At 38.6% G+C, this 22,060-nt stretch overlaps 1 protein-coding gene across 1 annotated transcript in view; it reads right to left on the minus strand.

Annotated features, from left to right (window-relative positions):
• DNAI4 (dynein axonemal intermediate chain 4) overlaps positions 1-22,060 on the minus strand; it is a 123,511-nt gene that overhangs the window by 66,091 nt on the left and 35,360 nt on the right. Inside the window, 2 exon segments of the mRNA XM_007959391.1 lie at positions 13,930-14,082; positions 18,787-18,926. Of these exon segments, the coding sequence (XP_007957582.1) occupies positions 13,930-14,082; positions 18,787-18,926 (293 nt within the window).

Raw genomic sequence — 22,060 nt, forward strand, 5'->3', positions numbered from 1 at the left:
GTTATGTGCCATCAAGTCAGCCCTGATTCATAGCGACTCCTCCTTGGGTTTCTGAGGCAGTATCACAATGGAAGTAGATTGCCGAACCTTCCTTCCGAGGAGTGGCTGGTGGGTTTGAACCACCAGCCTTCTGGTTGGCAGTCAAGTGCCTTAGGCACTATACTACCAGAGCTCCTATGTGCACATGAGGCGATTGAAAATACTATGGCTTGGTGGCTAGTACCTAAGGCATTTGACTGCTAACCAGAAGGCTGGCGGTTCAAACTCACTAGCCACTCCTTGGAAGGAATACTGGGCAATCTATTTCTGTAGTGATACTGCCTCAGAAACCCAAGGAGAGGTCCCTATGAGTCAGATCTGACTCAATGGCAGTGAGTAAGTCTTCAAAGAGACATCTTTGCTCTTCAGCACTTGAAAGACGTCTTTTGCGGCAGATTTGCCCAGTGCAACATGTTGTCTGATTTCTTGACTGCTGCTTCCATTGGTGTTGATTGTGGAACCAAGTGATATGAATTCTTGGAAAATTTCTACCTTTTCTCCATTTATTATGATGCTGCTTATTGGTCCAGTTGTGAAGATTTTTGTTTTCTTTATGTTCAGATGTAATCCATACTACAGTCTGTAGTCTTTAATATTCATCAGTAAGTGCTTCAAGTCTTCACTTTCAGCAAGCAAACTTGTGTCGTCTGCATATCACAGGTTGTTAATGAGTCTTCCTCTGATCCTAATGCTGTGTTCTCCTTCATATAGCCCAGATTCTCAGATTATTTGCTCAGCATACAGATTGAATAATTATGGTGAAAGGATACAACCCTGACACACTCTCTTCCTGATTTTAAACCACGCAGTATCCCCTTGTTCTGTTTGAATGACAGCTTCCTGATCTCTGTACAGGTTTCTCATGAGCACAATTAAGTATTCTGGATTTCCCATTCTTCACAAGGTTATCCATACATTTGTTATGATTCACACAATCAAATGCTTTTGCATAGTCAATATAACACAAGTAAACATCTTTCTGGTATTCTTTGCTTTGAGCCAGGATCCATCTGACATCATCAGGGATATCCCTCGTCCCACATCCTCTTCTGAATCCAGCCTGCACCTCTGGAAGTTCTCTGTCAATATACTGCTGCTACCGTTTTTGAATTATCTTCAGCAAGATTTTACTTATATGTCATACTAATGATATTGTTCTATAATTTCCACATTCGATTGGATTTTGGCCCACATCAGTGGCAAGAGGCAATGGAAAAGCTCAATACCTTCAGTCAAAACAAGGCCAGGAGCTGATTGTGGAACAGACCATCAACTGCTCATATGCAAGTTCAACTTCAAGTTGAAGACAATTAAAACAAGCCCACAAGAGCCAAAATATGATCTTGAATATATCCCTCCTGAATTTAGAGACCATCTATAGAATAGATTTGATGCATTGAACACCCGTGACTGAAAACCAGAAGAATTGTGGGATGACATCAAAAACATCACCCATGAAGAAAGCATGAGGTCATTAAAAAGGCAAGAAAAGAAGAAAAGACCAAAATTGGATGTCAGAAGAGACTCTGAAACTTGCCCTTGAATGGAGAGTGGCTAAAGCAAATGGAAGAATTATAAGATAAAAGAGCTGAACAGAATCTTTCAAAGAGCAGCTTAAGCAGACAAAGTCAATTACTATAATGAAATGTGCAAAGACCTAGACTTAGAAAACCAAAAGGGAAGAATATGCTCAGCATTTCTCAAGCTGAAAGAACTGAGGAAATATTTAAGCCTCGAGTTGCAATATTGAAAGATTCTATGGGCAAAATACTGAATGATGCAGGAAGCATCAAAAGAAGATGGACTGAATACACAGAGTCACTGTACCAAAAAGAACTGGTAGATGTTCATCCATTTCAGGAGGTGGCATATGTTCAAGAGCCAATGGTATTGAAGGAAGAAGTCGAAGCTGCACTGATGGAACTGACAAAGAACAATGCTCCAGGAATTGGTGGAATACCCATTGAGATGTTTCAACAAATGTATGCCCCACTAGAGGCACTCACTTGGCTATGCCAAGAGATTTGGAAGACAGCTACCTGGCCAACTGACTGGAAGAGATCTGTATTTGTATCCATTCCAAAGAAAGGTGATCCCACAGAATGTGAAAATTATAGAACAATATCATTAATATCGCACGCAAGTAAGATCTTACTGAAGATAATTCAAAAACAGTAGCAGCAGTATATTGACAGAGAACTTCCAGAGGTGCAGGCTGGATTCAGAAGAGGACATGGGACAAGGGATATCCCTGATGATGTCAGATGGATCCTGGCTCAAAGCAAAGAATACCAGAAAGATGTTTACTTGTGTTATATTGACTATGCAAAAGCATTTGATTGTGTGAATCATAACAAATTATGGATAACATTGAGAAGAATGGGAATTCCATAACACTTAATTGTATTCATGAGAAAACTGTACATAGACCAGGAGGCTGTCATTTGAATAGAACAAGGGGACACTGCATGGTTTAAAATGAAGAAGGTAGTGTGTCAGGGTTGTATCCTTTCACCATACTTATTCAATCTATATGTTGAGCAAATAATCTGAGAAGCTGCATTATATGAAGAAGAACGTGGTATCAAGATTGGAGGAAGAATTATTAACAACCAGCAATACACTGATGAAACTTTGCTTGCTAAAAGTGAGGATGACTTGAAGCACTTAATGATGAAGGCTGAAGAATACAGTCTGCAGTATGAATTACATCTCAATATAAAGAAATCAAAAATTCTCACAACTCGACCTATATGCAGCATTATGATTAATGGAGAAAAGATTAAAGTTGTCAAGGACTTCACTTTTGCTTGGTTCTACAATCAATGCCAATGGAAGCAGCAGTCATGACATCAGATGTCACTGGACAAGTCAGCTGCAAAGGACCTCTTTCAAGTGCTGAAGAGCAAAGATGTCTCCTTGAGGACTAAGGTATGCCTGACACAAGCCATGATATTTTCAATCGCCTCATATGCATGTGAGAGCTGGACAATGAATAAGGAAGACCAAAGAAGAATTGATGCTTTTGAGATTTGGTGTTGGCGAAGAATTCTGAAAGTACCATGGACTGCTAAAAGAACTAACAAATCTGTCCTGGAGGAAGTGCAGCCAGAATGCTCCTTGGAAGCAAAAATGGCCAGACTTTGTCTCACCTCCTTTGGTTATATTGTCAGAAGGGACCATTCCCTGGAGAAGGATGTCATGCTTGGTAAAGCGGAGGGTCAATGAAACAGAGGAAGGTCCTCAACGAGATGGATTGACACAGTGCCTGCAGCCAGGGGTCACAGAGCTGGCATGGGATCGGGTGGTGTTTCGTTCTGCTTTGCATAGGGTCACTAAGAGTTGGAGATGAGTCGATGGCACCTAACAACAACAAAAAAACATTGGATCACCTTTCTTTGGAATGGGTACAAATATTGATAGTCAGTTGGCTAAATTTCTTGGCAACTAAGTTGAGTAAGTGCCTCCAGCGCAGTATCCATTTGTTGAAACATCTCAATGGGTATTCCTTCAATTCCTGCAGCCTTGTTTTTTGTCAAATCCTTCAGTGCATTTTCAATGTCTTCCTTCAATACCATTGGTTCTTGATCATATGCCACCTCCTGAAATAGTTTGGTACAATAATTCTGTGTATTTCTTCCATCTTCTTTTGATGTTTCCTGCACCATTCGAGACCTCCATTTGCTGATGTGGCACCACTCAAATTGAAGAGAAATAGCTGCAGACATCCATTAATCATTGGAACATGGGATGTATGAAGTATGAATCTAGAAAAATTGGAAGTTGTCAAAAATGAAATGGAACGTATAAAGACTGATATCCTCGGCATTGGTGAGCTGAAGTGGACTGGTTTTGGCCATTCTGAATCAGACAACCATGTGATCTACTAGCTGGGAATGACAGTTTGAAAAGGAATGGCATGGCATTCATCATCACAAAGGATGTTTCAAGATCTGTCCTGAAGTACAGTGCTGTCAGTGATAGGATAATATCCAAACGCCTACAAGGAAGACCTGTTAATCCGACTATTATTCAAATTTATGCACCAACCCCCAAAGCCAAAGATGAGAAAATTGAAGAATTTTATCAACTTCTGCAGTCTGAAATTGACTGAACATGCAATCAGGATGTGTTAATTATCACTGGTGACTGGAATGCAAAAGTTGGAAACAAAGAGGAATCACCAGTAGTTGGAAAATTTGGCCTTGGTGACAGAAATAATGCTGGAACTCGCATGGTAGAATTTTGCAAGACCAACGACTTGTTCATTGCAAACACCTTTTTTCAACAACACAAACGGAGGCTGTACAAGTGGACTTCACCAGATGGAACACACAGGAATCAGATTGACTACATCTGTGGCAAGAGGCGGTGGAAAAGCTCAATATCTTCAGCCAAAACCAGTCCAGGATCTGATTGTGGAACAGATACCATAAAATCTTGCAATATTGCAACTCTAGGCTCAAATTTTTTCTTCAGTTCTTTCAGATTGAGAAATGTTGAGTGTGTTCTTCCCTTTTGGTTTTCTAACTCCAGTTCTTTGCACATTTCATTATAATAATTAACTCTGTTTTCTCAAGATGCTCTTTTATTTTGTAATTTCTTCCATTTGCTTTAGCTATTCTCCACTCAAGGGCAAGTTTCAGAGTCTCTTCTGACACCCATTTTGGTCTTTTCACCCTTTCTTGTCTTTTCAATGACCTTTCCCTTTCTTCATGCATGATATTCTTGATGCCATCCACAATTCTTCTGGTTTTCAGTCACTGGTCTTCAATGCATCAAGTCTATTATTCAGATGGTCTCTAAATTCAGGTGGGATATAATCAACATCATATTTTGGCTATCGTGGACTTGTTTTAATTATCTTCAGCTTCAACTTAAACTGGCATATGAGCAGGTGATAGTCTGTTCCACAGTAAGCTCCTAGCTTGGTTTTGGCTAAAGATATCAAACTTTTCCATCTCCTCTTTCCACAGTTGTATTACATATGTGAGGTCCATGTGGCTAGCTGTTGTTTATGTTGTTGAAAAAAGGTATTTGCAATGAATAAGTCATTGGTCTTGCAAAATTCTATCATGTGATCTCTGGCATCATTTTTATCACCATGGCCATGTTTTCCACCTACTGGTGATTCTTTTTTGTTTCCAACTTTTGTGTTCCATCACCAGTACTAATCAACACATCTTGATTGCATGTTTGGTCAATTTCAGATTGCAGAAGTTGGTAAAAATGTTCAATTTCTTTGTCTTCGGCTTTGGTGGTTGGTGCGTAAATTTGAATAACAGTTGTATTAACTGGTCTTCCTTGTAGGCATATGGATATTAACCTATTACTGACAGCATTATACTTCAGGATAGATCATAAAACATTCTTTGTGACTATGAATGCCACCTCATTCTTGTTCAATTTGTCATTACCAGCATAGATCATATGATTTTCTGATTCAAAATGTCCAAAACCAGTTCATTTCAGTTCACTAATGCCTTAGATATCAATCTTTATGCATTCCATTTCATTTTTTACAACTTCCAATTTTCCTAGATTCATACTTTGTACATTGCATGGATATTTACAGCTGTTTCTTTCCATTTTGAGTCATGCCACATCAGCAAATGGGGGCCCCAAAAGCTTTCCTTCACTCATGTCATTAAGGTCAACTCTACTTTGAGGAGGCAGCTCTTCCCCAGTTACATTTTGAGTGCCTTCCAGCCTCTATATCAGACAATGTTTCAAGGCTATTCATAAAATTCTTAGTAGTGTATCAGACAGTATTTCACCACTATTCATAAGGTTTTCACTGGCCAATTCTTTGAGAATTTGATGGCCCCTTTCTTCTTCCAAGTCTGTCTTAGTCTGAAAGTTCTGCTGAAACATGTCCACCATGGGTAACCCTGCTGGTATTTGAAACACAGGTGGCATAGCCACCAGCCTCACACCAACACACAAACCACCACAGTACGACAAACTGACAGATGAGTGGTGGCTTATAAGAGATACAAAACCAAATCAAACCCACTCTCATCAAGTTGATTCTGACTCATAGTGATTCCTGTTTGGTTTCCGATGCAGTAAATCTTTATGGAAGAAGGTTCCCCCATCTTCCTTCTGCTCAGTGGCTGGTGGGTTTTAACCACCATCCTGATTAGCAGTCAAATGCCTTAGGCACTGGCCACCATATATCTCATAAGAGATAGAAAGGAGGAATTGGCAAGACTCAGTTATAAGATACCTGCACTATTATGAATCAATGAAGTGTTATTCGAACCTAGATTTAGATTAGTTATAAATATATATTGCAAACTCTAGTGCAAACAATATAAAAATGTAAAAGAAGTGCCCTGATGGTACAGTGGTTGAGCAGTTAGTTGGCTGCTAACCAAAAGGTCGGCAGTTCAAACCCACCTGCTGCTTCACAGAAGAAAAATGTGGCAGTCTGCTTTTGTAAAAATTACCATCTTGGAAAACTTATGGGGTAGTTCTGCTCTGTCCTGCAGGCTCACTGTGAGTTGAAATCAACTCAGTGGCATAGGTTTGGTTTAGTTTTGGTACAGATGATATGCTGAGAGAAAATTCAGGTATTCATGGGGAGGGGAAAGAATGGAGTAGGTGAAGCACAGTGGATTTTTAGAGTGGTGAAACTACTCAGTATGAAACTATAATGGTGGACACATGGTATTATGCATTTGTCAAAACCCACAGGACTGTGCAACACAAAGTATAAACCCTAATGCAAACTATGGGCTTTAGTAAACAACAATGTATCTATATTAGTTCTTCAATTAAACAAATGTATCACACTAATGTAAAATGTGGGAGCTCTGGTAGCATAGTGGCTAAGGCACTTGACTGCTAACCAGAAGGCTGGTGGCAAACCCACCAGCCACTCCTCGGAAGGAAGACGGGGCAATTTACTTCCATAGTGATACTGCCTCGGAAACCCAAGGAGGGGTCACTATGAGTCAGGTCCGACTCGATGGCACATAACAACAACAACAACAATGTAAAATGTTAATCATAGGAGAACTCCGTTCCAGGATAGGAAGGTGGAGATGGAGTGGGTATATGGAATTCTCTATACTAACTACTCAATCTTTCTGTAACTCTAAAACTACACTCTAAAAAATCTGTTAATTATAAAAATAATCTCTAAAGTTTTACTTCAAGGGAAAAAAGTCTGTGAGGGAATATATTTTTCCCTATGAACTGAGATACCATTTTACACACATTCATAGAATAATATTATGGTACTTTAGTTTTTCATTTGTTGTTTTTCATTTGGTGCCGTTGAGCCATCTTCAACTCATAGCAACCCTATGCACAACAGAACGAAACACCACCCAGTCCCACACCAGCTCCACAATCCTTGCTATACTTGAGCCCATCACCACAGCCACTGTGCCAATCCATCTCATTGAGGGTCTTCCCCTCTTTCATCAACGCTCTGCCTCACCAAGCATGACATCTTTCTCCAGGGAATGGCCCCTTCTGACAACATGACCAAAGTAGGTGGGACCAAGTCTGGCCATTCTCTCTTCCAAGGAGCATTCTGGCTGTACTTCCTCCAGAACAGATTTGTTAGTTCATTTAGCAGTCCATGCTACTTTCAGCATTCTTTGCCAGTACCACAACTCAAAAGTATCAGCCCTTATTTGGTCTTCCTTATTCATTGTCCAGCTCTCACATGCATGTGAGGTGATTGAAAATACCATGGCTTGTGTCAGGCACATCTTAGTCCTCAAGGAGACATCTTTGCTCTTCAGCACTTGAAAGAGGTCCTTTGCAGCCGATTTGCCCAGTGCTATATGTCATCTGAGGAGCTCTGGTAGCGTAGTGCCTAAAGCACTTGACTGCTAACCAGAAGGCTGATGGTTCAAACCTACCAGCCACTCCTTGGAGCAAAGGTTGGGCAATCTACTTCCGTAGTGATACTGCTTTGGAAAACCAAGGAGGGGTCGCTATGAGTCGGGTGTGACTTGACAGTACATAACAATAACAACAACAACATATGTCATCTGATATCCTGACTGCTGCTTCTTTTGGCATCAGTTGTAGAACCAAGCAATGCAAAGTCCTTGACAATTTCAATCTTTTCTGCATTTATCGCAATGCTGCTTATAGGTCCAGTTGTGAGTATTTTTGTTTTCTTTATATTGAGATGTAATCCATACTGCAGACTGCAGTCTTCAGTCTTCATCAGTAATTGCTTCAAGTCATCCTTACTTTCAGCAAGCAAAATTGTGTCATCAGTGTATCATAGGTTGTTAATGATTCTTCCTCCAATTCTGATGCCACATTCTTCTTCATATAATCCAACTTCTTGGATTATTTGCTCAGCATACAGATTGACTAAGTATGGTGAAAGGATACAACCCTGACACACTCCCTTCTTGATTTTAAACCATTCAGTGTCCCCTTTCTTTTCATTACATATGAGAAACGTTGTTATGTGTTGGGTGTCATTGAGTTGGCTGTGACTCATAGTGATCCTATGTACAACAGAATGAAACACTGTCTAATCATGTACCATCTTCACAATTCTTGCTCTACTTGAGCCCATCATTGCAGCCACTGCATCAATCCATCTTGTTGAGGGTCTTCCCCTTTTTCACTGACCCTCTACTACCAAGCATGATATCCTTCTCCAACTAATGGTCCCTTCTAACAACATAACCCAAGTAGGTGAGACAATTCTGGCCATTCTCACTTCCAAGGAGCATTCCAGCTGCACTTCTTTCAGGACAGATTTGTTTATTCATTTGGCAGTCCATGGTATTTTCAGTATTTTTCACCAACACCATAATTCAAAGGCATCAAGTCTTCTTCCACCTTCCTTATTCGTTGTCCAGCTGTCACATGCATACGAGGTGGCTGAAAATACCATGGTTTGGTTTAGGCACACCTTAGACTTCAAAGTGACATCATTGCTTCTTAACACTTTAAAGAGGTCTTTTGCAGAGGATTTGACCAGTGAAAAATGATGTCTGATTTTTTTGACTGCTGCTTCCATGGGTAAAGATTGTGGATGCAAGTAAAATGAAATCCCTGAAAATGTCAATCTTTTCGCCATTTATCATTATGTTGTTTATTGGTCCAGTTGTGAGGATTTTCATTTGCTTTATGTTGAAGTGTAATCCATATTGCAGTACACTCTTTTGCAGAAAGTCTTTGACTTTCATCAGTCTTAAGTCACCTTCACTTTCAGCAAGCAAGGTGTGTCATGTGCATATTGCAAGTTGTTAATAGATCTTCCTCCTATCCTGATGCCATGTTCTCTGCATATAGTTCAGCTTCTGAGATTATTTGCTCAACATACATCATTGAATATGATAAATGGAATGTTAAAATTCAAACAGTATATTCAAAGTGTAAATAAATTAGAAACACTTCTTAAACCAAATATTGACTATACGTAACTGTTTTGTCTGTTTGTACTATGAAATATCAGAGCAAATTTTAGAGATGATCTACCCATAGTTTTTACCAAAATCTTCCGTATATTCTTAATAAATCTGATCATTCAACTTTGTTGACCATCATTTTATGTTTTCTATTTCTTCCCTTATTCTAGTTTTCTATTTCTTCCCTGTCTCCTTGACTGGCTATAAAACTAAAATAAAGTATATCTTTCTGTTGCAGTTATTGGATATGGTTTTATTATCCCTTTTGTGTTTAAAAGAGCACTCATACATATATGAAACAAAAATCCACAAATTGAGACCTATTTTTCTTTTGAGACCTTCCACTTGAATGTTTTCTTGGTCAATGGCCTTACAATCTTAATATTTAAAGTCAATGGTCTTCATGTTGGTCAAGGGCCTTTAATGTCACAACAATTCTTGTCAAGCAATGGAGAAAGCATATCTAAAACAAAAGTCCCAATGTAAGTTTCAGCCTGAGATTAAAAAAAAAAAAATTTGCCTAGCAGTTTTAGGTAACTTCTAAAAGCAAACTCACTATATGGACATTCACACTTAAACAACAAAATACAAAATAAGATATGTGTCACTTAACATCTGCATATATGTCCATGGTTTCACAAAGGTTTTCTTTTTTTAAAAGATGCAGTTCTCCTTTTGTTTATTATTTCCATTTAATGGTTTTAAAGACACCAAACCCAGACTCTTGCGGGACTGGACCATAGGAGGGATACAGGCAGGTGATGCAGAGAGCATGGCTCTGGGCATATGCTCTTAAGTCTTATCTGGATGGCAGGTGGACAGCAGTGGTGGGGGCTGTGGGGCCCAGGCTGCTCCTGCTGCTCAGGCAGGCAGAAGAGCAGGCAGGGTTGGGTGCACCCCACTCCCCCCTCACTTGCTTCCTCTCACTCCGCTCCTGCCACCATCTTCTCAGCCACCTCCACTGCCAGCATCTGTTCCTCCAGCCTCCACCAGCAGCTTCAGCAGCAGCAGTGGCAGCAGTGGTGACAAGTAAACTGGAAATGGACTCCCATAAGGTTTTAATATGGTGTTGGCACAATGTTCAAATAAAAAAAGTCCCATTTCACTGAACATACTGTGGATGTTATGAGATGCATACTTGTATGTTTTTTTTAGTGATAATAATTTATCCACCCCTATCATTGTCCTCTGAGAAAATAAACTGGCCTTCATTATAAACAACTTCCAGGAAAAAAAAATGGCTAGTCCACATGACTGCAAATATGACTGAAAAACACACAAATAAAAGAATATAGAGGATTTATCTAAAGTTTATGCTTTTTAAAAAATAATATGAAACTTGAGAACAATTAATGATACACTAAAAGTCCTTTAAATCTATATTCTCAAAAGGAAAGATAGTTGGTTATAAATAAAGTAATTATTTCCTGAAAATTATTAATTCTATTTAAACTTGATATTTTAAAATATTTACAGATTTACTAGATTTTAAAGTTTTACGTTGACCTTTGGGTCAACCTTAGTGTGATCCAGTGAATTACTTAATCTGGGCCTTCTAGCCAGTCTCTGTGACTTCCACAAAATGATTGGATTGGACTACACAAATAAAGTGCTTGTGGCCCACCAAGGGGATTGTATGGCTTGCTGCTAATGCAAGTAAGAAGCATGGAACCCTTATAGGGGGTGGAAGCATGCAGATAAAGTGTATGGAACCTTAACGAGAGGGTTGGTCAGTTTCCATCTTGCTAGGCGTGATGGGAGACAGAGAGACAGGAGCTGTAACATGGAAGACAGCAAAAGACAGAGGTGGAACAGTAGCAAGAACGATAGCTAGAATCCAGGAGATCAATGTGAGACAGCTGTGGTAGGTTTAAGGGGCCACAGAGCTAAGAGTTTTAAAACTTGCCTGAGAAGGCCCCTAGTAGGGGCCAGGAACAGAGGGCAAGAAGAACCTGTCCTGATTGAAGAGCTGCATCCTGAGTTGTCCCTGTTACTTCCCTAATAAACCACTTATCTGTCAGTATCTTTAATGAGTTCTGTGAGACACTGCAGAAAATTACCAAACCCAGGAAGGAGAGTACTGAGGCAACAGGGAAGAGTTGAAGTTAGAGATGATAAAGTGGTATAGCAGTTTGGAAAAGATGGATATTTGGGACATCTTTAACCTCCAACCCATAGGAACCAGCTTTCTGCTGTTCATTATAAAAGAAATTATTCATTTAGTTCTTATGGAGTGATACATTTAAGTTTAATTTACAAAAATTACTTCGCAATCAACTTGCCTGGCTATACATATTCTGAAGTAAGGACTAGGCTTTAAATGTGTAATATCAGTTTATAAGAAAAGGAATCAAAATTTCAGATTTGGGAAAGTAAAATAATGTAATCACAAAATATTTATTTTTTGGTCAAATTTTTGACAGGTATTCGAGAAAAAATAAATTTTTCAGTTCAGAATCAAAGACACTGTGAAAGAGTAACAGTGCTGTTTCTGAGTAAAAGTTGTATTTTTAATGTTCCATCACAAAGAAATCATTGTGACTGCTGACAAAATAATTTATTTAAAATGTCATGTACATGAATAGACACTTCACCAAGGAGAATATTCAAGCGGCCAACAAACATGAAGAAATGCTCATGATCATTAGCTATTAGAGAGATGCAAATCAAAACAACAATGAGGTACCATCTTGCTCCAGCACTAGTAGCAAAGTTCAACAAGACAGAAAATAACAAATGCTGGCAAGGATGCAGAGAGATTGGGACTCTCATACACTGCTGGTGGAACTGTAAAATGGTACAACCATTGTGGAAAGCAGTATGGCGATTCCTTCAAAAGCTGGAATTAGAAATACCATTTGACCCAGCCATTCCATTAGGGTATATACCCTAAAGAAGTGAAAGCCATGACAAGAACAGATATATGCACACCCATGTTCATTGCAGCACTATTTACAATAGCCAAAAGATGGAGACAACCTAGATGTCCATCAACTGAGGAATGGATAACCAAACTATGGTACATACACACAGTGGAATACTATGCAACCCTAAAGAATAATGTAGAATCTGCAAAACACCACATAATGTGGACGAACTTGGAGGACATTATGCTGAGTGAAAAAAGTTAATCACAAAAGAACAAATATTGTATTAGTTTGTTATTGTAAAAGTTAAGGAAAGGTTTATCTATAGAAGGAAATTTTCTTTGTTGGTTACCAGGGGTGGGAGGGGAGGGGAGGGAATGCTGTTAGATAGATAGAGATAAGTATTGATTTGGGTGAAGAGAAGGGCAATGTACCAAATGTGAGTGACCAATATGGCAGCATTGAAGATGAGAAAGACATAGAGAGGTACATGGGAGGTACAGACAACAAATATGAACCCTTTTGCACTGCATTGTCAGTGAAGGCAAACATGGGTATATGGATGGATAGATGGGTGGACAGGCTAAACGATTAAGTATGTCTATGAAATGCAGAGCATATCCAAGAACATATATAGGGTTGGCAGACAATGGTCCTATAAGTTTATGTGAATGATCAGAATTCCCAGGTGTATAGTAGAGCTGACAAGGGGCAAGGTTGTGGTCACTGCTTGGTCACAGCCAGCTATCCAGAGGGACCGAGTAGTTGAATCTGCGGGCTTGGGACCATAGTCACTGGAGACATCAAGCTCAATTGGCATAACATACTATACAAAACATTGTTCCACCTCCTACTTTGGTGAGTAGCGACTGGGATCTTAAAAGCTAGCAAGCTGCCATCTAGATGTAACGATGGGTCTCTCCTCGTCCAGAGCAAAGAAGAATGAAGAAAACCAAAATTCATGGAAACAATTAGTCCTAGAGACTGGTATACCATCCAATCTGCAGCCTATACAACTATGAGATCAGAGGAACTAGATGGTGCCCGTCTACCACTGTCATCCACTTGGAAGGGGATCTATGTAGGAGATCCTTGATAGAGAGGGAGAACAATGTGGAACAAAACTCAAAATCATTTGAAGAAAAAAAAAGGGGGGTGGGGACTAGGTTTGCTGGTCCGATAGAGCCTGGTGGAACCACTGAGACTATGGCCCCTAGCTGCTCTTCAGGTCTGGAATTGAACCCATACCAGTAGTTTCCAGACAAACAAAATACAGGCATATGAGTTAAACATTTACCTCAAGTAGATACACTCCTTGGAGAGAACAATCATGGGAGAAAGAAGGGCTGCTTATGCACAGGGAGACAGCTCAGGGGGCAGGAGTATATGGCGGGATAGACACTGGGAAGAGGTAACTATGGGGAGGAAGTGGAAGGGGAGCTGTTGCATTGTGGTAAACTGTGGTCAATGACAAGACAAAGTATATGTGAACTGCTGTATGGAAAGTGAATTTGCTCTGTAAATCTTCACCCAAATCACATTTTTAAAATAATAAATAAATAAATAAATATGTCATGTACAAACAATCATTAAAAAAAAAAACACTGATACAAATGAAATCTTACTTTTTTCCGTAGTACTCCCTGCTGCTCTGTGGTCCCGTTCTTTAGAGGGTACATTTGTTTTACTAGACTCACTTGTAGCTTGTTTCACTGATGAGGATGAACATTCCAAAGCACTGTAAGAATCATATAAATCCCAAGCAGTAGACATTATGCCTAAAAGAGAAAGAAAGTAGAAATTATTTTAAACCAAATTATTTTAAAACCAAATTTTAGGTTATATAACCACTCTTAGTGGACGTCTTCATACTGGAGAATACATAAATCAGTAAGCAATTGCTTCTGAGAGATCCACAGGGTTTTCAAGGGATGATTTGTTTTCAGAATTACATCACTGTTGGGGACCAAGAAAAAGACCCCAAAAGAACATGATTGCAGGCACATGTTCTAATTACAGTGGAGAGATGACAAGGCCTCTCTTGTGATTGAGTGTTTGCTTTTAGAGATGGCAAGGTCTCTCTGTGGTTGAATGTTGCTTTTAGAGATGGCAAGGTCTCTCTGTGGTTGAATGTTGCTTTAAGAGATGGCAAGGTCTCTCTCACTGTTAAATACTTAATTGGCAAAACACCAAAGTATTAAAAGTAGATGTTATTCTCCATGTTTTTATCTTATGCTTTGGGTCACTGTGTCCTAGTAAACATTTATCGTTTTACACTCCTTATTCCTGAGAAGACTTCTGTGATTGTTTTAATGACCACCTGTTGTCCTTGAGCACGTAGAGGAGTAAAACTTTAGCTCTGTAGAGAATAAGCTGATTGTATAGATTCCAAAACTAATGACGTAATCATGTGCAAACATATAAATAAAGTAGAACAAAGGCATCACGGGTCACTCCCGCAGAATATGCAGGGCGTCCACCTGGCCCCCATTCCTTAATAAATAAAAAAGAAAACTATTAATTGTTTCATGTTGCTTCATTTCGTGACCTGTGTGGTTTTGCAGGATGCAGCACATCACCAGGTCTTTCTCCCAAGATGTTTCTGTGTAGACTGGAACCTCCATATTTTGGTTAGCTGCCAAGCATGTTAACAGTTTACACCACCCAGGGACTCTAGAAAAAACATACTATTGTTTTACAGTGATCCAAAAAATAAAAAATAAAAAACCAAACTCACTGCTGTTGAGTCAGATCTGACTCATAGCAACACCTCCTTGGGTTTCTGAGGCAGTATCACTACAGAAGTACATTGCCCAATCTTCCTACCAAGGAGTGGCTGGTGGTTTGAACTTCCACCCTTCTGGTTAGCAGTCAAATGCCTTAGGCACTATGCCACCAGAGCTCCCCTTTTACAATGATGGCAGGTAGGAAATAATGGGGCTAAATAAATAAGTCAGGAAGACATCTTAAGAGATCCTGAGTTATCACATTATTAGGATCTACAAATATATTTGTACCTATTGGGTACCTCAAAACTATTCTTAACCTTCCTGACCCTCAATTTCCTCGAGCATAGCATAATCTCAGCACTCTGTCATTATAGGGTTGCCCTGGTGATATGGACCTGGAGAACCATGTTATAACAGGTTTTTTGTTCCTTTTTGGAGTCCCTGGGTGTCAAAAATGCTTAAGTGCTCAGCATAGAACTGAAAAGTTGGCAGTATAATAAAGCACTGGTGATCTGAAAGATCACAGCCACTGAAAACCCTAAGGGACACAGTTCTACTCTGAAATATATGGAGTCTCCATGAGTCAGAATCAACTAAATGGCAACTGGTGTGGATTTTTACTTACAGTTAACAAGTAACATGTTATATTCTACAGATCATTTTTATTTAAAAGTATCTGATTCCATTTTTATCAAGTATTATATGAAAAGATTTTTTTTTGGAAAATTACATTCAAGAAATTTGAGGAATAGTATGGTTATCATCTTCTCTTTAAAAAGCAAGCTATATCCATATGTGGTTTGAGAGTTTTGTTCCTTAGGTTAGTAAAATATATTCAAGTGAGTAAAAGTAACTGGTCTCTGAAATAAAATTGACAATGTTATTTATCTTCAAATAAGAAACAATGCCCCCAATCCCTTTCACTGATAATTTATAATGCTGATATAGAACTCATTTTATCAAGGAGCACGTAGTAATATATTCTACATGCCATACTTACTAAGCTTTCAGTTAAAGAAGTGATTTTATTAATAAAAGTTCTTTTCTCTGAAAATCAAAACAGAATCTGGTTCTAAAAAATTCAACTACCTTATTGCTAGGGCTAGTATTTTCTTAATGTAAAATGATGGTTTTAAAGAGATCTGGTATCTAAAGACTCCCCAATGAGTAAGACTGTTCACATTTCATAGTAATATTTCTATTTTAATGAACTTATCTTAATAGCAACTAACAAAGTCATGCACTGAATAACAGGAAATTTTGTTGAGTTGAAAATGGTACAATTTCCATGATCATGAAGTAAGAGACCTCAGAAAGAAATTATGTCTTTGAATATGGAATTGCCTAATTTTCTCTTCAAGGAGCTCTGGTGGTGTAGTGCCTAAGGCATTTGACTGCTAACTAGAAGGCTGGCGGTTCAAACCCACCAGCCACTCCTCAGAAGGAAGGTTGGGCAATCTACTTCCATAGTGATACTGCCTTAAAAACCCAAAGAGTCAGATCCTCTCGATGGCAGTGAGTTTGGGTTCTTTCTTTCTTTCTTTTTTTTTTTTTTTTTTCTGGTTTAAACTTCAGTTAAGGAGCTCTGGTGACTCAGTTTTTAAGACATTCAGATGCTAACCAAAAGATCAGTGGTTCAAACCTACCAGTTGCTTGATGGGAGTAAGATGAGGCAGTCTGCTTCTGTAAAGATATATAGCCTTGGAAATTCTATGAGGCAGTTCTACTCTCTCCTGTAGGATCATTGTGAGCTGCAATCAACTCATAAACAGTGGCTTTGTTTTTGTTTGTTTTTTGAAACTTCAATAGCATGCAAAAACTCTTATCTTTAGACTTGATCTGGGCCATTTTAGGGGGTATTTCTGTGATTAAGTTTTCCCAATCTTCAATTATTATGTGTAGATAGTTCTATCAATTGTTGAGACATTTTGGTAATTTTGATTCCCCTTAAGATTTTTTTCCTTACTTTCAAATCTACTAGCATAAAATTTCAGAATAATCCATTTAAAATGTTTAAAACCATTACTACCTATTAGCTCTTGCAGCGTAGTGCCTAAGGCACTTGACTGCTAACCAGAAGGCTGGTGGTTCAAACCCACCAGCTACTCCTCGGAAGGAAGGTTGGGGCAATCTACTTCCGTAGTGATACCTCCTCGGAAACCCAAGGAGGGGTCGCTATGAGTCGGGTCCGACTTGACGGCACATAACAACAACAACAAGCTACTGGCACAAATAGTTTGCTCTTGACTACTAACCAAAAGGTTGGTAGTTCAAATACAACCAGCAGCACTTTGGAAGATAGGCCTGGTTATATTTCTGTAAGATTACAGCCAGAGGTGAAGGTTTGGGATCTTCTCAAGTCTCTTCTAAGCATACATCCTGCCCTGGACATTACAGTAATTGAAAACCCTATGGAGTACAATTCTACTCTGAAACACACGAGGTGCCATGAGTCAGAACTGACTGGACAGCAACAGTTTGACTTTTTTTTTTTCTTTTTCCCTAATAGGAGCTCTGGTGGTGCAGTGGGTAAGGCATTTGGTTCTGACTCATAGCAATCCCTCATTGGGTTTCTGAGGCAGTATCACTACAAAAGTAGATCGCCCAGTCTTCCTTCCAAGGAGTGGCTGGTGGGTTTGAACCACCAGCCTTCTGGTTAGCTGTCAAATGCCTTAGGCACTATGCCACCAGAGCTCCCAAAAGGAGATATTAGGAGTAGGAAATAAATGTTCTCACCAACAAGAAGTATGTATTTTTTTTAATTTAAAAAATTATCAAACTTTTTTGCTAGAGAGTTGTCTATTTTAATCTTTTTAATGAACTAACTTGTGCCTTTTTGTATTTCTTAAATTGGATAATTCATTCATTTCTTCTTGTTCTGCCTGGTTTTTTTTGGTTTGTTTGTTTTTTGCTAAGTAATAAAGGCAATTCATATTTCTGGCTATGGAGTGTCCTCAGGATTGTTAATTTATAAACATTGAAAGACAGTAAGTGTAGAAGTAAAGAATGCAGACTGTAGACGCAAACTGTGAAGGAATATCTGCCATAGTAGCTAAAGGACCCCAGATAAGTTACCTAACTTCACTTTGTCTGTTGCCTCATCCATAAGACAAGGAATAACTATAGTACCTACCTGATAGGGTTGTTGTGAGTTCAAGCCAGTAAATATATGTGAAAAGCTTAGAATAGTATCTGGAACATTTTAAATGTTGTTAGTTGTAGCTGATATTCTTTGTGACTTAGTAAATAATCAGTTTCTATATATATTATGAACATGTCAAGAGTACAAAGTTCTGTAATATAGTATATAAAAATCAAGCTTGTTAATTATGCTATTCAAATATTCTCTATCTTTATTTTTCACTTGTTAACTTATTTGCCAAAATCTGAGAGCTATGTATCACAGTTCCCAGTGACTCTTGTGATTTAGGCAAATTTTCCTTGTATTTCTATTATTTGCTTGATATATTTCAATATTTATTTGTTGAGTGACTGATTCAAAGAACATATATTAAAAAAAAAAAAGTTAATCAAGCAGGCGGTAAGAACCTGGGTGGCACAAGCATTTTGCAATCAGCTGCTAACCTAAAGGTTAGTAGTTCCACCCACCCAGCGTTTTTGCAGAAGAAATTTTTCTGTAAAGATTACATTTCTAATCTGTAATATATGGGTCGCCCTGAGTCAGAATCAACTTGATCACAGTGTTTTTGTTTGCTTGTTTGTTTTTATTAAACAGACTGAAACATTGATTACCTTTGTCCTTCATTATGACTTTGTCACATTGAACTTCTTTTGTCTTTGGTGCTCCATTAATAGTCTGCATCATCCTTTCAACATATAAGTCATTGCCTGCTCTATTTCTACAAAGAGCTTCATACTTTTTGTTCCTCTGGCTGTTAAAAATAAAGTATACTCAACTCATTATGGAAAAGAATTATTGCCACATATATCATCTCTTTATATTCCCCTTTCACTTATAATGAGATTTCATTAAAAAGTTAAGTGAGATTTTAAAATATCATTAGAAAAAGACTTTGCACTGAACTACATTCAAAGGACTCTTTTCTAGTGTTATCTCTCAAAACTACCACTACTTTCATTCCCCAATAATAATAAGCTAACACAGCCCTTCATATCCATGGGTTCCACATCTGTGGATTCAACCAAGCACAGACGGAAAATTTTCAAAAACAAAAACAAAAACAAAAGCATTTAATGGTCAAAGCAATCCTTCAAAAGCTAAGAGGGAACATAAAGTGCTTTTCACACAGCATTTACATTTACCAGGTATTGTAAGTAGAGATGATTGAAACTATACAAGAGGATGTATATAGGTCACATGCAAATACCACATCATTTTATACAAGGGATTTGAGCATCTGTGGGTTTGGTATTCATGCGGCTCCTGGAACCATCCCCTGAGTATACTGAAGGACGCTTATATTCACATTTGCTTTATGAACCTTGAAACACACATTTAAAGTTAGATATTTCCTTCAAATTACCACTTTTTGTGGCATCCTACAGATATGTATTATTTCTTAATATTATGGTTCTGAGTATTTTTTTTCATTTCCATTATGATTTTTTTCCTGATCCATGAGAAATTTATAAATGTGCTTTTTAAATTTCCATATGTGTACATGAATGTTTTTCTATGGTTTACTTGAGATTTAGGTTACTAATTGAAACTGCATTGCATGTGGTCAATTTTTTGAGAAGTTGCCGGATGGTTACAAAATGGACATAGGGGTGGCATCCTCTGACCTCTCACCCACAAGTGGGAGAAATAATCAGCAGCAGCAGCCCAAAGCAGAAATGGCACCAAGGTCCAACCTTTTTACCAACTCTGACACCAACCGTCCCTCCCACAGCACTCTCTGCTTCTCTGCTAGGTTCAATCATTCATTTCAATGGCCACAGAACTTATAGGCACTACTCACGATTATGGGGTTAATTCGGGAAGCAAAAGGTTACAATTCAGGTTCAGGAAGGTGCTCAGGACACAATTCTTCAATCCAGACATCCTCCCCTCACCCATGTCCAAAGGCATGTCTCTCTTGGTCTCTCAGCCGGGCCTCCACCAAGCTTGGGCAAGTGTTACAAAGTTCTTTCAGCTGTGCCAATAGGTACACCTACATGTACCCTACTCCAACAACAAGACTCCTGCCCAAAAGTGCTCAGCTTTCTTGCTCCATGGGCTGGCTAGCCTGCTGCTGTCCTGTGCTGGTCTCAACTCTGCTGCTGCTGCTGTCTCTCTACCAACTCTCTGAGTCTTTCTGCCTGCTGTCATCTGAGCTCAGGGATCTTGGGTCCAAGCACTCACTCTACTCTGCCTCCAGCTCTTCTCTCTTGATGGTAGTGAGATCCCCCTTTCTGCCTCTGGGATGGCTCATTTTAAGCACAGAGGGATACCAAAGTTGATCAATCCCCATGTTAGGGTTTATACACCTTATTTCCATGGACCCACCACAACAAGGTGCCAAGTACTTTACTTACACTATTAGCAAGCTACCCAATGCCCTTGATGGGCCACAAGCACCCTATATTTGTATAGTTCCACCCAGTATTCCGGTAAACCAAAACCAAACCAAACTCACTAGTGACTCCTCCTTGGGTTTCTGAGGCGTTATCACTGCAGAAGCAGATTGCCCAATCTTCCTTCCAAGGAGTGGTTGGTGAGTTTGAACTGCCAGCTAGTAGAGCCATATCAAGTAATTCACTATGCCACAATGGTCTAGTGTATCGAGTTTTGTAAATGCTCCATTTTTGCTTGAAAAGAACATGTTCCCTAGTGCAAAGTTCTACATATAATTATGAAATCAAGTTTTTTCCCAGTTTTCCTATATCTATACTAATTATTTCATCTAACTGACCTATCAGTAGTTGACAGAAGTATGTTTAAATTGCCTACTCTGTCATTAGTCTTTATAAAATTTCTAATTTTTGCTTCATGTATTTTGAGGTTATTTTATTAGAATTCAAGTTCATAACTGTTCTATCTTCCTATCATGAAGTGATCCTCTTTATCCTTAATGACACTATCAGTTTAATTGCTTCTCTATATGTAACATGTCTTTTTACTTTTCTTCTCCCCCCTTTTCCATTTTTAAAACCTTCTTTGTATATTTGGTGTTCTGAAGTGTCAGCAGAATGCACCAAGTACATTTCTTCTTTGTGAATTTCTTTTATTTCTATTTTTGCGGAATTATGTCTTAATAGTTTAGGAAAGTGCTTACCCACTCTCTTCGAATAGTCTCTCTCCTCCAATCTTTCTACTCTACCCTTCTGAAACTCTAATTAGGTGTGTTTTAGACCTTCATTTCATTATTGATATTTTTTTAAACTTCTCTTTCATATTTTATATCCTCTTATCTCTCCCAGTTTCATTCTGGCATAATTTATCCAGATCTATTTTCCAGTTCATTACATTTCTATTCAATTATGTCTAATATGTTTAAAACCAATGTTCACTTTTTAACTTCAACTAAAATATACGTGTGTGTGTGTGTGTGTGTGTATAGTTGACTCTTGAACAATGTGGGGGTTTGAGGCATTGACTCCCCAGGCAGTTGAAAAATCACATATATTGACTCCCCCAAAACTTTACTAATAGCCTACTGTTGATCAGAAACCTTACCAATAATATAAACAATCCTGATCAAAAATTCAGCTGCATTTGCACAAAACAATAGAGTTAGCCTATCCTTTCCTGCTGTAAACTCTGGTCCTTGCTTCTCTCTTTTACTAATAAATGTCCTTTGTGGCTTTTTCTCTTCCAGAATAGGGCATTTTTGTCTGCATTAAAAACCTCTTCAGGCAGATATACTTTCTGCTCAATGATTTTCTTAATGGCATCTGAGAACTCATCTGCTACCTCTTGGTCAGCATAAGCTGCTTCTCCTATGATCTTGACATTTTTAAAGCTAAATCTCTTCTAAAATTATCAAACCATCCTTTGCTGACATTAAATTCTCCAGCTTTAGATCCTTAACCTTCCTTTTGCTTTAAGTAGTCATATAATGAC

Source organism: Orycteropus afer, unplaced genomic scaffold, assembly GCF_000298275.1.
Source record: "Orycteropus afer afer isolate SDZICR_OR568_19922 unplaced genomic scaffold, OryAfe1.0 scaffold00016, whole genome shotgun sequence".
Classification (NCBI taxonomy): Eukaryota; Metazoa; Chordata; class Mammalia; order Tubulidentata; family Orycteropodidae; genus Orycteropus; species Orycteropus afer.